We start from the raw sequence: 15843 nt of genomic DNA on the forward strand, positions 1-15843 counted from the left end.
CATCATGAATAGAAATTAATGAGGACATGTTTAATTGCGTAACAATCAATGTTTCCCTATGTATGAGATCACCATAGTTTAAGCGTTTATTGGAAGTCGGGATAAAATATCTAAATTACAACTGTCATATTATACTCCTCATTTAAACCAGAAATGGCAATAACTTTATACCATATCAATATCATGTTTTACAATTCACATTAAATATGCGATCTCCAAAACTTATGCTTCATAGTTATTGTTCTGCCCATATGTATTATCATATGGAAAGGGATCTCATCCTTCAGTTATGAAAATTATAATTTTTAAATGTAGTTCCGGAGTTTGCACGTGGCCTTCATTTTTAACTAAACTGGTACAAAACAGTGTTTTTTAGGGGCAAACACTTGGTGCGGGTATTACTGTCCAATGACAGCATCTAGTTTATGATTACTTTGCGCGTTTCTCGTTTAATTGTTGCATCATTGTAAACATAAACACAAGTTTATGTTAATAATTCTGAACGAATAACCTTTACAAACGTAAATACCTTTCGGGCTTATCAGAATTTAATTACGTGACGAACCAAGTTTATATCGTTTGGACTTTTTATATCCTAATTATCTGAACAAGGTGTACTAGTCATTGCACTTGTTTGACGTTATTTTTGCAATTAATTGTGGAGAATTTAAAGCATATTGCTGTTAAACTCAAAATATTAAAACTTAATTGTAAACTCGTGATAACATCAATATAACTTTATTGAATTTGATTGCAATTAATAGAGAACAAAATAGTTAAATGTTATTAAGTATAGAGATTTTTGATTTTGCAAATCATATTTTCATGATGTACCGTACATGTCTCCAAATTAGTTATTTTTGTTTAATAAAACATAGCAATCATGGACGATATTCTGAACGTATTATGATTACTAAAATATAAATACTATTAGCGATTTCCTACAGGAATATTGCACAATGCTCCAAACTTTATATAAGGAATCATTTGCCATGTTAAAAAAAAGCAACAATGGGGTATAAGAAAGTTTGTTTAATTCTCTTTGATTCTATCATAGAAACGCTTACATCACAAACAATGCATAAATAGTCATGCAAATGAGTCATTAGTAGATTACAAATTGTTGTACTTCATTATGATAATCATAAAATTATGAAATCATAAAGTCACCTGTTTCTTTATGTATAGTTCTATAATTGTAGCGTACACTCTTTTTTTTGTTATCACATAAACCTTCCTTCCTATGCTTAAAAATCAAAACAGCTCGGTAAATCCGATTCTATGGGAAAATTAGTACTGTTACATGCATTTCCGTTTTCGAATAAATAATAAATTACAAGACCTCTATTCTACTAGTATTTAAGCTTGTCGCCTTATGAATTACTTTAAAGATATTGATAGCTGATCTAGGAAATTGAACAATTGTTAATGTCTTACCTTCTGTCATTGTTTTGATTTAAGGTTTAGTTTTTGACTCAGAACTCATTTCGCAACACAACAAATTTCACACCGATAAAATCTAAATTTGTTTGTTCACATGCATGTTTAGATACATGATATTATTACATCAAATTTAATTCAACAAAACTATGGAAGTGTTTTACTTGCTTCTCATGCATCATGAATAGAAATTAATGAGGACATGTTTAATTGCGTAACAATCAATGTTTCCCTATGTATGAGATCACCATAGTTTAAGCGTTTATTGGAAGTCGGGATAAAATATCTAAATTACAACTGTCATATTATACTCCTCATTTAAACCAGAAATGGCAATAACTTTATACCATATCAATATCATGTTTTACAATTCACATTAAATATGCGATCTCCAAAACTTATGCTTCATAGTTATTGTTCGAATTTGACGTAATCGTCATTATGTAACGAACAATTACATCATCAAATACAATCATATTCGTCTACACCTTTGCTTTCATACAAATCCAAAATAGTATACAAAAATAAAACGTTTGTTCTGAGTATAAACTATATGAAATATTCATCTTAAACAATATTTAAAAATATCTAAATCACATCGTAACCTTAAAGCATACATCAAAGTACAATGAAATTAGAGTTATGGATATCAATTTTTAGATTCAACATTCACAATGGCTTAAATTTTAAAGTAACAATACCTGACAGAAAGCATGGCCATGAACAGCAGGGTGATGACTGATATCGAGAAAAGAAGGAACTTACTCTCAGATGAAAAATTACAAAAACAAACTGTAAACAGTCAATCTTATAACAAAAATCAACAAGGAAAGCGATTGTTTTAAATAATAAAATGCAATTGTTGTTTGTTGCGTTTGATTGTGTAATTCACGTAATCATCTTCAGTAGATCTTGACAAAAAGTATTATTTAAAACAGTATGTTTTTCTTTCTATATGTGTATTCAAAGTTTATTAAAATATAAAATACGTTTTTAGACTAGTATTGCTCACAGTAATTGGACTGAGGAACTGTTGCCTTGGTCACTGTTTCAGTCATTGCCGGTTCTGTCAATGCAAATATTACTATAAGTTGAATACTTGATAAAACATTCTGTCACATTAAAATTCATCATTTTATATATGTAGTGTCGTATTTTAACTTAACCACATATCCCGTGGTGAGCCCCTTAGTATTTTAGTCTACGTATTTGTAAATACCCATATTGAACCTCAGTTCACTGGGCCTTTAACCCGCCAGTCCGTGCAGTATCAGTTTGGACGCGGCAGTCCAGAGGGAAGGACGTACTTATACTTCTCTCGTGCATACCATCCAGTCACTATGCATGTTGTTAATATAAATAGCTGTGTGCTAACTCTGGAGTGAACCTGGTACTGGCTTTTTCTGATGTGAGGTTTATTAATTGTCAATTTTATCGTCATTTCGTTCATTACTGTTCTAAAACACCCAGTCATGGTATTCAAATCGTTTTTATGCTTATTTGTTTGAATTTAAATGTCTATGTTTAGATACACGTGTTTGAAACTATTATAAGTATGGCGGACTATTATGGTCATATTCCTTTTGTAGTAATGAGTAGTATTATGCAACATTGCATTTAAGTAATTGAGTTAGTATTTTGTGAGTGTAAAAGCTAACATGCTTTATTGTAAGTCTTCTTTAAGACTGTATATCAGTATTTTGTGTGTAATAAGCGTCTATGCTAAGTGTGTCATTCATGACCGTATAGCCTGTAAGTAAAGTATGGTGCGTATTGGTGTAAAAGCCACAGTTGCTTTTGTCTTGTACTTAATGTGTTTGTGTACTATGTTGGCGCAGGTCCCTTTTTCCTGCCATTGTGTAAACCACTTTCATCGATTGTGGCCGAATATTGGTGACGTCTTGTGTAGTCTAAGTGGCCAGTAGAGAACATTGACCCTACCAGTCCATTCTTGTTAAGACCAAGTGGCAATAGACTACAGTGAAGGACCTTACCAGTTTCCATACTATGACAATTACTTTCAATATGTATCGATTCAAACTAAATTAAATATGTAAAAACAATGTAAAAATATTGTCTTATTCTTTGTCTTACAGTAAATATAAATTTTAATTAATTCCGCTCGAAAATCTATGACACATTCACTGTGTATGTTTATAGACGTTTCTACCAATGATTCATACAAAAAATAAATAAACCCCCTCCAAAAAAAATCAATAAGCAAACAAGACAACATTATAATTGTTCATTGTTTGTGTTGGAAAACCCTACCTGGATCTGTACATTTAACACTTGTTGAGTTACACAGACACCCTTTCATTGGGTCACAGAACTTGCCCGGTGGGCAGTGACATCGTTCATTACACTGACGTCCGAAATAACCAGGTGCACAGGGTATGGAGCAGTTCTCACCTGTGGTGCCTGGTTCACACTCTACAATCATAGTTATAACACTCCATTAGTTTCAAATGTAGAGTATTATAAAACATAAAAAAACATGTTTTGACTTAAAATTTTCAAATTTCATTTTTCCATTTTCAATGTTTTATATTGATAAATAAAGAAGTTTATATTGCTATGTCAAAATTTTAAAGTCAAATATCAAGTTATAAGCAAGATACAGAGTTCATAATTCTTTGTTTTGTAAACAAAGCTCAAAAATTGTCATTTTTTTACACGTGTTGTATTGGTGTAATTATAAGTTGCAATCAATTGTATCTTTCTTTTGTTGATAATAGTATTTGTAAAGATATTGAATAAGTTTAAATTGTTTTATACATGTCATTTTGTCTAAGAAATGGTAATTCTCTACATTACATTTTTTGTAAACAACTATAAGACTCGAGCTTTGTTTACATAACAGTCAATTTTTACCTCTGTATTTCGCTTGTAACTTGGCTTTAACATTCAATAATTTGGTCAATCATTTAAAATGCACCTGTAAACCATTTTATACATAAAAAATTAAAACAAAATTGATCTAAAATCGTGTCCAAGTCCAATGCATGATATATCTCTTTATACTAAAATAAAAATAAACTACACTACTAGGCAGCTTTAACGAGAGCTATCAGAAAAAACCTTGCAAACCATAATAAAAAAATTACTTGATTTGAATCGCCACAGTGATAATTTACATCAAAACATACGCGCTTATCGGGTTTCTGATCATTACCAATGTATTACTTAAATGAAACAAACTTGATAAACAAAGCTCCAATGGACAATGCAGACTTATGAATTTAGTATTGTAATTCATTTTAAAATACTAGGCCAATGATCTTTTTCATGCTAATTATTTAACGTAAAACATACGTAAATGATCTTGTATCTAAATTACCACCAATAAAGAATGGGCGATATGGGTAATCTGATCTTTTTGTTTTTGTTCTCAATTTTTGAGCTTATATAAATTTGACCACTGGTCCGATTGTATTAACGGCTGATCATACTTACCTATACATTTATCCTGACTCAGATAAAACCCAGTGCAACATCTGACATAGGGGCTAAAACAAAACATTAAAAGATAACGTTTAAACGCTTGTATGAATGGCAAGATTATTGACATTACAATGTGTTTCAAATAATATTTCAAAACAATTCGAAATAAATTTAAAATCAGTGTCGCATTAAAATTCTATTAAGTCAGGAAAATTGCTTACCTGTTAATCACCATGCAGACATTCGACCCACCAATATTTTGACAGACAATCATAGAAATGTTCAAATAATGTATTAAAAAAATCCATAATAGTTTTACCATGATACTAGTAAATGTTCATTATGATAGGAACGTACTAATAAGATGACAGGAAAATACCGATTTATTGCTACATTTCTATTTTCATGGATCTACATTTTGTGAATTTCATTTTCCTCGAGTTATTCCTGTGTAATAATATATCTTTATTTTTAAACTGTGAATTTTGTTATCTAATTATAATCAAACACGATGTTTTCCAAACGTTATGCATCAAGTTAACAACTGTTCAAACACATGATTAGGTACTTCCTATGTTACATTGCGTTTTGAGAAATTTGGTTCATTTAAAATTAAACGAAAGTACTTGCATATTTAGACTTTAATCATTGCATGCATTATCAAAACGCGTCAATATCGTCCAAATTTAAGAGTTTTAATATACCAATTCAGACGTTATCCTTTAGAAGTTTATTTATGATAATTATTAAAACATGATGATTATGTTTTTTCTGGTACGTCACCACTCGATCTGTCTTATAGACGTTTTACAGAAGTAAAAGGGTTATGTCATCCTCATAAGTTCTTATAAAGTGTATTTTTTGAGTATAATCGTTTGTAAAAAAAGAGTTTACGCATTAACTCAAATTTAATGAAAATTTTGATATATATATATATATATATATATATATATATATATATATATATATATATATATATATATATATATATATATATATATATATATATATATATATAATGAAAATTTTGATATATATATATATATATATATATATATATATATATATATATATATATATATATATATATATATATATATATATATATATATATATATATATATATATATATATATGCTAAATATAAAAAAAACCTTTCATCTTTTTTTCATTTCTGTAGTATTTTCTTAAATTTTACAGAAGGAATGTATATCAGCATTATGCAAGTGCTTTAAAGGACACAATGTATTATTTTGGATAGAAACATGATAGAAATATGAAGGATATTGAAAGAAATCTTAAAGATCTCATCAATTTGAACGACGTAATGGTGAATTGAATATAATTTTGTGTGTCCCTTTCACGTTTAAGGTAGTACAAAACAGATAAGCTAAATTCTTCCTATAATTCAATTTTTCTGAAATTTTTGTATTTTTTCTTTGCAATAAAATCTTTCAATACATAAAATTTGAAAAAAATCCGACCTCACAATTTTTGCGCACATTGCCCCAAACCTATCATTGGAACCTCCTTTCAGTGGAGTGTAAAACGAAATAGTCATTGTTATAATTTCCTATGCCATAAAATCATTTTTCAAGATATTACAAATATTTGTGCTGCTATTTAAACAGGAAACCTTTTTCTTAGTTAAAGATACTGAAATAAATTCTAACTGCATGGTAACTTAAGATAATTTTTCATGCGATATAATGTAAAACTAGTGCTTGTGATACTCTTTTAAGACGAAAATTTGCAGCACTTAACGGTATCTAAAAAGAAAATCTATAATTCAAATTTGAATAAAATTGAATAGTATGATTGTGTTGACCCTGTAATTAAAATATATCAAAATAAAGAAAATTTAACCATTGGTTTTAGATTAATTAAGGTTTAAGTATGTTTAAATTGATAAAAATCCTAGATGACGTCATCATATTTGACCTTTGACCTGTTGATATGACCTTGAAATTTGTTTGAAATAAAGCCTAAACACTGGTGGTGGTTGTGTCCAAATTTCAGGTCTTTACTATGAACAGAACACAAGTTACGCATTTTAAATGATATAAGGCTAAATTGCATAAAAGTCATATGAACACCATCCAAATGTATGTTTCAAAATATTCGAAATACGTTGTATCCTAAATTTATTTGGCCTTGAGTAATTGATGGGTAGGATTTACATTTTATTCTTAAGATAATGGGCTGAAATTAATTTTTACATAATATTAAGTCATTATTTTGTGTATTTGAGAAAATATTTCATATAATTAATTTCAGGGGTAAATACCTTTCATCTAAACATTTAATCCATATAATGTAAAAATTCAACACTTTTTCAACAACGCATACACGTATTTTCTTTGCTACAAGGACAATACACGGAACGTATTCTATCGTAAAACCGGATCCGTAGGACATAAATATATATTTTATCATTGAACGATAAAACATTCTATATTTTACATCTTCACTCTCTTAAGAAATATATTGTGAATTTGAATGCATGAAATCAAATATTTTATTTGCCATCACGAAGACAAAAGTAAGTACTAAGTAGATATGTATATTTGTTATTTTATAATTTCTCTCATTAAAAAATCATAAATATATATGAACAGAATATATAGCAATTAAATTTCCAATGAAAATTAACACGTAATTGTATTATCGTTTATGAGTTTATTAATGCAAATATGATATTGTGGAAACATAAACTAAAGATCCCGTTAGCGTGAATGTATTGCGCATGCGCTAGATTGTAAAATCCAAAAAATTCAGATGATATCTGGGACATTTTGAGGAATTTTCACTGATTATTAATTAGAGAAGCTTAATTTAGAAAAAAATAAAAAAAACCAAATTGGTAATCTTCAAGTACCAATGATGTTTAAAATACATGTATATGAAACAAAAGGCAGTACTCTTCCGATTTATCGGTATTAAAGCCCAAAAATTCGAGTCTATTATTTTAATATAGTAGTAAAGATAAAAAAAACCCCGTAAATTTAAGCTGATAACTCATAAAGTACCAATACATTAACTGAAAAAATTAGAATAGACGAAACAGATTTCGATTTTCCAACAATTTTCAACCACTCTTTCAAAGGTTCAAAGTTTTTCTTCAAAAATCTTCAGCGGACTGATGGTCCTGGCCATTTTTAGACTGTATTGATCTTTTTTCTATGAAGAGGTCCGTATCAGAATGAAGGAAAATACCCAAATTTAAAAGGTTAATTATTTGGTTTTTTTTCTTACACATCATAATATTTAGCATAACAGTTCATTTATTAAGGTCAGAGAACACGTTCTTCGAGCAACTTTTTTGTATCTCCTCGTAATAAAGAGTTCAAATAAAAGTTATTATTTTTATAATGATTTTTTAAAATGATTAAAATTTACTTGTGCATGGTTATATGCCTAGATGGTCGAGTGGTTAGAGCCGTGGCCGCTCTCTGCCATGAGCGTAGGCTCTAGAGGTTGTGAGTTCAAAGCCCGGCCCAATATAGTGAATTTCCCTGTGCTGTATTATAATTTTGAATCAGCAATTCATGTGTATTTTCAAGAAGATTACATAGGAAATTGCATTCTCTAGTATTTTGCAGAAATTTCTGGTAAGTTATCCTAATTTTTTGCAAGAAAGCTCGTCGGAGTAGTAGTAAACCATTAACAAATTCCTTGAAAATGTTATATAAAATTGAGGAACTTGTCCTCTGACCTTAAAGTTCCGGAAGATTTGATGGTTAATTTCATGACCATCAACCTTTTAAGAAAAACAGACCTCTCTAGGTTTCTTATTGTCCATTGTCCAATTTTTATCCCTCATATATTTACTAAATTGTACCAAAAGAATGTACCTCGACACAATGTAAGTGATATTAAAAAGACAAAGGGTATAAATTAGAAAAGACATAATGAGAGAACTGGACAGGCAACCTTCTATTAGCATTCAATATTAATGAAATACCGTTAAATAGAATGCATCTTTGCTTACCCTCTTCTCGTTCTAAATGACAGTAAAGAAATTAATCAATATGAATGAAGAATTAAAACACTAGAACATACTATAAACAAGATTAAGTTTATAACCGTGTTTAGACAGGAACAGGCGACTTAAGGGACAGGTGCTTGCTAGACACAATCATCAAAAGCCAACGTTTCTTATTATATCAGCTGTTTATATTATCCTTAACACAACGTTTCCAATTATATCACTTGTTGATACTATCTTATACACATGATATAATGCTGAATTATGTTGATTCCGAAAATTTTTATAGCTTTTCAGTTTAACTGTTTTGGCTCTAATGCCGATAAGCAATTTGGGAGATGTTATCGTTACCAGTGCCACTAATGTGTTAAATCTACAAATTACAAATATTACTCGACTTTATCATTAATTTTATTTGTCACTTATAGAGTACTTTGGTTTAATCTCACTGTTTTACTTAACATTATGAATTCTTCTCTTATCTGTACTTATTTTCGCACAGCATCATGCAAATATGCAAATAAGTATCATATCCTACAGACAATGAATAGAATAAAATAAAAATAAAATCTCGTCAATGTGATTATGCAAATATGCAAATAAGTATCATATATTACAGAAATAAAATAGAATAGAATAAAAAATAAAATCTCGTTAATGTGATTTAACTTTTATTAAACAAATCTGAAATCATGATATGCACTTTAATTAGTAAAACTTATCTAATATATAAATTAAAATATATCTAATCAGCTACAATTCTTCCCAGTTTTAAGAGTATTGATATACAGAAAAACCTTATTGCAGCACAGTTGTTCTAACCTTTAAGGGACCAGGTTTTGACAAACAAGCTTACCCTTGTCATTGTTTTCTGTAATTACACCGGCAGCTGTCCTTTTGCATTTGCCATGCATTTGCGTTTGCATGGTGTGGAATATATATCTGTCTGTCGATCTATTGTCTTGTTGTAAACAATTTCAACTTCAGGTTCGTCCACAGTACTTTCACCAAACTGTCTTGTTCGTGATTCTGGATCGTGAACAATTGTATCAATAATCGAGTTTGGGTATTCGAATGTCACAGTTTCATTGCTTTTTCCTTGTTGTCTTTGTTCTGAATAGCGATGTATTGGTTTCTTTGTCATGAATTTGCATGGTGTTGAATATATATCTGCTTCTCTATCCGTTGTCTTGTTGCCAACAGTTTCTACGTCAGGTTCGTCCACAATACTTTCACCAAACTGCTCGTCGTGTAGACGCCATTTGTTCTGAATTCCTTTTACACTTTGGTAATGCTGTAAAAGGACAGCACTAGTCAATCCGAGACTCGAGTCCCCTGCATCTACCGTATCGTCTGTGTTATAGATAGAGTGGCTGGATTGATCCACTCTAAGGTTTACATGGTCGTAAATATCGTCGTTTGGATTTTGCTCTTCCGTTTCTGAACGATGGTTTCTGACCGTAAAGTCGGCCACATTTTGGATGGAAAATAGATCTACATTTTAAAAGAAGTATATTAAAAAGTCATGTTATTAAATTTACCATTCATAAAGTATATGCCATTAATATCATTGTGTTCATTGTTACCTTTATTTCTCTTCATCATTTGAGAATACCATATTCTTAAAAGACACAAAATGTACCGTTTATAAACAAAATTCATTTACCGATGATTACAATTCAAATCTTCTAAGTATTATGTTTTCAAAAAGGTCTATTATATTGTTAGTTTACCCGATACAGACTGTGGCGAAAACCAGACAGGCGATGACAGGTATCAATAAAGTGACGACCAGACGAGATTTTATACTGTCAGCAGCAGCTAGTTTTTGAATATTTAAAATAAAAGTTGTCAAGAAAGAAATACGCCACCCAGGCGAAGCCTTACTAAAATGTGTTTCTAATTAGTTTAGACGATAGAATGTAACGCCATCTTTTTGCAATATTCATGATTGCAATGAAATTAAATCCAATTAAATAATAAAACTAAACAATCAGGTTAAATAAAGTCTCTGTTTAAGATTAAGAAAAAAATAAACACAATTGTCATGTACATGATAATTTCACATTGCAAACAGGATTTGCCATTAACAAATAAGTTATTCTTATTATGAGGACTTACCATTTATGGCAATTTTCAGACATTAATTGTTTTCAGACGAAGAGTTCTTTATAAATATAGAATTGTCGATATTTAAAACTGATTTCTTCGGACTTTTTTCACTATATGATGAGTTTATGACCCAGAAATGAACAAGACTATACATGAATCGTACTTAGAGGAACGCTTTGAAATTATTTTAAAATTATCTGATGTTACACTTATACTAAGTTCATTGGTATAAGTAATGCTCAATAGGTATTTAAACTTGTTTAAATTCATGACGAATTTTAACCGAAGTATTATAAAAATACAAAGTTGATACATTTAAGGAATTACAATATGACAAAATTTAAATGCCAGCAAAATTGTGTTTGGTTTAAAAGAACGAAACTTGAACCCAACGAAAATATGTGCTACTACAGTAGTTATGTTAATAGTAGTTTGTGTAAGCCTTCTGTCTTACGGATCCAATTGAGGGTCAGCTCAAACTTAGTGATTACAAGTCCAGTATTTCTTTCTCAAGCGGTTTTATTAAGCGCGATCGTATAGTAACAATTACTTCAGCTAATAGCAGCCCAAATCAGGAGTCTAAGAATCTCTATAAGCGGAATCTCTCTAAATCTCTCTAAATCTCTCTAAATCTCAATCTGTTCAACATCATTTTACATGGGTATATATAACATTTTACTTATGATGGACAGTTCTGACTAGTTCGGCCCGTTTACGACGATCATGAGTGAACATTTAGTGTTCAAAATTAAGATCAATATTTTATTTCTAAATAAAGTAACAAAACCGTCAAAACTGCCAATCAAAGAGTCTGGATGCAGGATGTGAGTCTCCGAGTCCTTGGTCTCGTAGTCCCCCACCTAGTATGAGGCATCACTTACTCACAATACGGTCATTCATACACGGCATAAAAGGTTACAAAGGTTAATATATAGAATACACAAAACACGACTCAATATAGAGTACTAGAGCTATTGTTGCAGACACAGAATCGCCAAATATGTCACATGTTGTTAAACTCTCAATTTAGATATTATTATGCCCGTATTATGCACCTGGTTTCATAACATCATTTAGGAATACTACGCATTGCTACAAGAGTCACAGAGTTCATTCTGTTAATTATCATTAATACCATTCAGTGCGCAGTATTTAGGTACACATAAATATCATAGTGACCATTATGTAATACTAGCAATTCAAGGTCATAGCATGGCTATCTGTTTACATTTGTGTAACATGTTGTACTTTTTTCACTCACCCGCATGGAAAAATGAAACGACTGATATTAATATTGACAACTTTTTGTTGGTGTCTCATGTCGGCTAAAGCGGGTTATTCTGTAGAATTACATATTTTGTTGGGTTAAAATTTCGTTGTTTTTAAATTGTTTCTGTAATGCTCACTACCTTCATACCCTCGATGTATGTTTTTGTGTGAATGATACTCACGTTTAACAGATTGCATAGATGTTGAATATATTGTCATTTCCTGTGTTAATTCATGCTCTGTGAACAATAGTCAAAAGTAAAGATGCATGAAGTAATCGTTCAAACGCACATAATTTGTCATTCATATTATTGTGTTTCTTTCTCATCCGTATTGTAAGAAGGAATTCTACCTGGATCTGTACAGTTAACCCTGGTTGTGTTACACAAGCATCCTCTAGTCGGTTCACAATACATGTCCGTGGAGCAGTCACAATGTTCTCTACACTGACGACCATAGTAATCAGGAGGACATGTCATTGAGCAGTTCTCACCAAAGTAGCCTGGTTCACACTCTACAATCAAATATTTTGTACTGTACACTCTAATCTGATAAGATTCAAAAGGAACCGGATTTCTTTGAAATTATAATAACAACACTTGGCCTTGATATTATTAGCAATTGCTGTAACATTTCCAAAATAAAATAATTGTATATATCTTGTGTTTATCGCATGCTATGTATGTGACTTCAAGTATCGTACAAGAAACACATTAACACAGTTGCAGAAGAACTGCCGCGAACCATTTGTGTTTCTGCATTACAAAACTTATATACACTATTAATTTTATTCTTTACTCAATATGTAATCAAAAAATCATATTTTTAAAGGTTCTATAAGTTTGTTGAAAACGTTTTCAAAATGTTTACGAAACACCAATTTTACCGTATTGTCACTTTTATAAATTTATAACATTTTCTTAATATTTCTTGTTGAACCAGTCTCTCTCTCTCTCTCTCTCTCTCTCTCTCTCTCTCTCTCTCTCTCTCTCTCTCTCTCCGCAAAGCTTCAAGGGGGTAGACATGGGGTAATTGTAATGATTGCTCATTTTGAAGCAATCGACAGTGATTAAGGAATAAGGAATCATTCTTTGAATATTCTGAGGTGATAATGTCGGTCGGAGCTTGGTCAAATCTATCATAAAGCTCATCATAATATGCAAAGAACGATCCCTTATTACTTATATTTATATTATTTCCAATTTGTAAACTTTAAAACAACATTATTTTTAAAACCATTATTTCTTTTTATGTTACATGTGCTATGTATAGATACGCGGCGCAGACAACACAGTTTTTCTGTAATTGTATAAGACACGCCCATTTTGTGTCACTCATGTTTTATAAAGTTAATGGGTTTGAGGGTTCAAAATTAATGTTAATGTTAATGTTATCACAGACAAAGACAGTTGAAAATGTAAATATTCTGTAATTAGAGATCATCGGTTACTTGTAATCGTACTTATATCGACGACATCTAAAATTTTCAGTGTAATTATACTTAGTTTTTTTATTACTTTCTATTACTCTTCACATTAATATATTGTAATGCACATTTGGTATGAAAAAATTCGCCAGTGATGTTTATATTATAATTCATGGATTTAAAGTATTTATATTCATTCATTTTGATTTTTCACTTAATAAATATAAATATTGTTGAAAATGAGTAAATATTCAGCGGGTCAAACTACTTCATACTTCCTTGCAGATTTTTAAATTAATTTAACCTAATGTGTTCCTGATGATATACCATTGGAGAGAGAGAGAGAGAGAGAGAGAGAGAGAGAGAGAGAGAGAGAGAGAGAGAGAGAGAAAGAGAGAGAGAGAGAGAGAGAGAGAGAGAGAAAATTATTTATATTTTTTGTTTTGCAATAGGAATAGACAATAGGTTGTGTTAGTGTCACTAAGTGTGTTTGTCCTGTTAAGTTAAGAAATCCACAATGCAGTTTATGAGGTATGACCATCCTTATGTTTAGATTACAATTTAAATACACCCAATAAGAATCTATTATAATATCATTCAAATAATTAAGAAAGATTCCCTCAAACGTCTTTGCAAATTGCCAAGAATATCTTCATCAAATTCAAATTCAAAGAAATCAAACACAACAGAGTTATTACGATAGCGAAAGGTACGAGGTCAAAGTTTTACCAAACTTAAACTTAGTGGAATTCTGTCTATAATCTGTTATACCCATGTTCGTCCTGTAATCGATTACTTTGTTACATGTAATCGATTAATAAGTGATTACTTCGATTTGTTTTATAAAAATGGGAATTATACCTCTTCTGAAAATATAAAACTATTTGGACAGAATGTCACTAAATAATCAATTGTTTATCGATAACATTTTTACGTAATTGTGTCCATGCCAACAAAAAGTAGCATACACTAATTATTAAGCCTCTTGTTTCATAGTAGCGTTGCAAAACCACATAGTTTTTTAAAAAGGCCATACAATGTTAGCGATTTAAAAAGCTAAGAAAGTAAGCCATTGGGATATCAATTTTTAGGTAAAGAGTAAAAACATAACCTTTTGAGATACAATAAATATATATCTCATTCGAATTCATTCGCTATTGCATTTGAAGTTTCATCCTAACTTAACAAGTCAGCAACATTGCTGACTAATCATAAAATCGGTAACATGAGGGAAACTGGCGCAGTGCTAACAATTCATCTGGTACCTCGTTTAACAGGACGTTTCATATTATAGAATGCCTCTCATTTCCTACTAATCTGTTGTGGAGTTCACAATTACATTGTATACTAACTTTTAAATCTTATTTTTGTAAAAGCAAATTTTGCAGCTTACGTCAAATGTATGCATGAAGAAATCAGTATATACTAAGTAGGCCATACATACCTTTACATTTATTTTCATTTTGAAAATAACCTGGGCAACATTTAACGAAAAAACTGAAAATTAAAGTTTTAGAAAGTATTATTTTGATACAATTATTTCTTTTTAAAAAATTATATACATTTTGTTTAATGATAAATGGTGTTAACACACTCTTAAGTCAGATTTCAAAAACAAAAATTGGTAATATATATTTAATTTTTTTATGTTTTCAAAATAGTTCACCATTTAAAACGAAGGGAAAAATTGCTACGGACCGACAGATGCAAAAATAAGTAAAAATAATGTGTTGTAATTTTTTTTATTCTATCCTAATTTTACTGTCTTTAAGACTACTCTAAGGCACAGCTTACCTGTTTGGTAGCGTACAATTGCCAGGATCTCGAATGGTAAGACAAGCAGCCGGGAATATGATTAAGCAACATTGAACGGCCATCCATTGCTGATGTATCATTCTAATTGTACTTTATTCACAAGTGCCCAACTTCAAATAAAAATTGCAGTTACAATGCTTCCTGTTTTGTTCCAGTAATCATAAATCTAATTTTAATGCATCGTATGTTTTTTTTCTCCTTTTTTTGCAATGTAATGATTAGCCTACATTTCCATTTCCTCTGTATGAACTGGATTTGAATTAACAGATTTAACTTTCAGTGTTAAGAATGAATGTATAATTCTAAACATGTTAATATTATCTATCTATCTATCTATCTATCTATCTAT

General features: G+C 30.3%; 2 protein-coding genes across 2 annotated transcripts; both read right to left on the bottom strand.

Moving 5' to 3' along the window:
* Nucleotides 1-2002: 2002 nt before the first annotated feature.
* On the bottom strand, nt 2003-5206 carry LOC128190764 (multiple epidermal growth factor-like domains protein 10). Its single transcript, XM_052862941.1, has 6 exons — nt 5106-5206; nt 4897-4949; nt 3712-3873; nt 2440-2506; nt 2142-2204; nt 2003-2006 (listed from the first exon to the last, which is right to left on the bottom strand). Exons 1-6 carry the CDS (start codon nt 5204-5206, stop codon nt 2003-2005), a joined length of 450 nt encoding a protein of 149 aa, XP_052718901.1.
* A 4378-nt stretch (nt 5207-9584) lies between these two features.
* LOC128190561 (uncharacterized) lies at nt 9585-15574 on the bottom strand. The gene is made up of 7 exons (XM_052862649.1): nt 15474-15574; nt 15124-15176; nt 12606-12767; nt 12436-12492; nt 10606-10693; nt 10459-10493; nt 9585-10366 (listed from the first exon to the last, which is right to left on the bottom strand). The coding sequence occupies exons 1-7, from the start codon at nt 15572-15574 to the stop codon at nt 9750-9752; spliced, it is 1113 nt and encodes a 370-aa protein (XP_052718609.1). The 3' UTR covers nt 9585-9749.
* Between the last annotated feature and the right edge of the window lie 269 nt (nt 15575-15843).

This window comes from Crassostrea angulata, chromosome 6, assembly GCF_025612915.1.
Source record: "Crassostrea angulata isolate pt1a10 chromosome 6, ASM2561291v2, whole genome shotgun sequence".
NCBI lineage: Eukaryota > Metazoa > Mollusca > Bivalvia > Ostreida > Ostreidae > Magallana > Magallana angulata.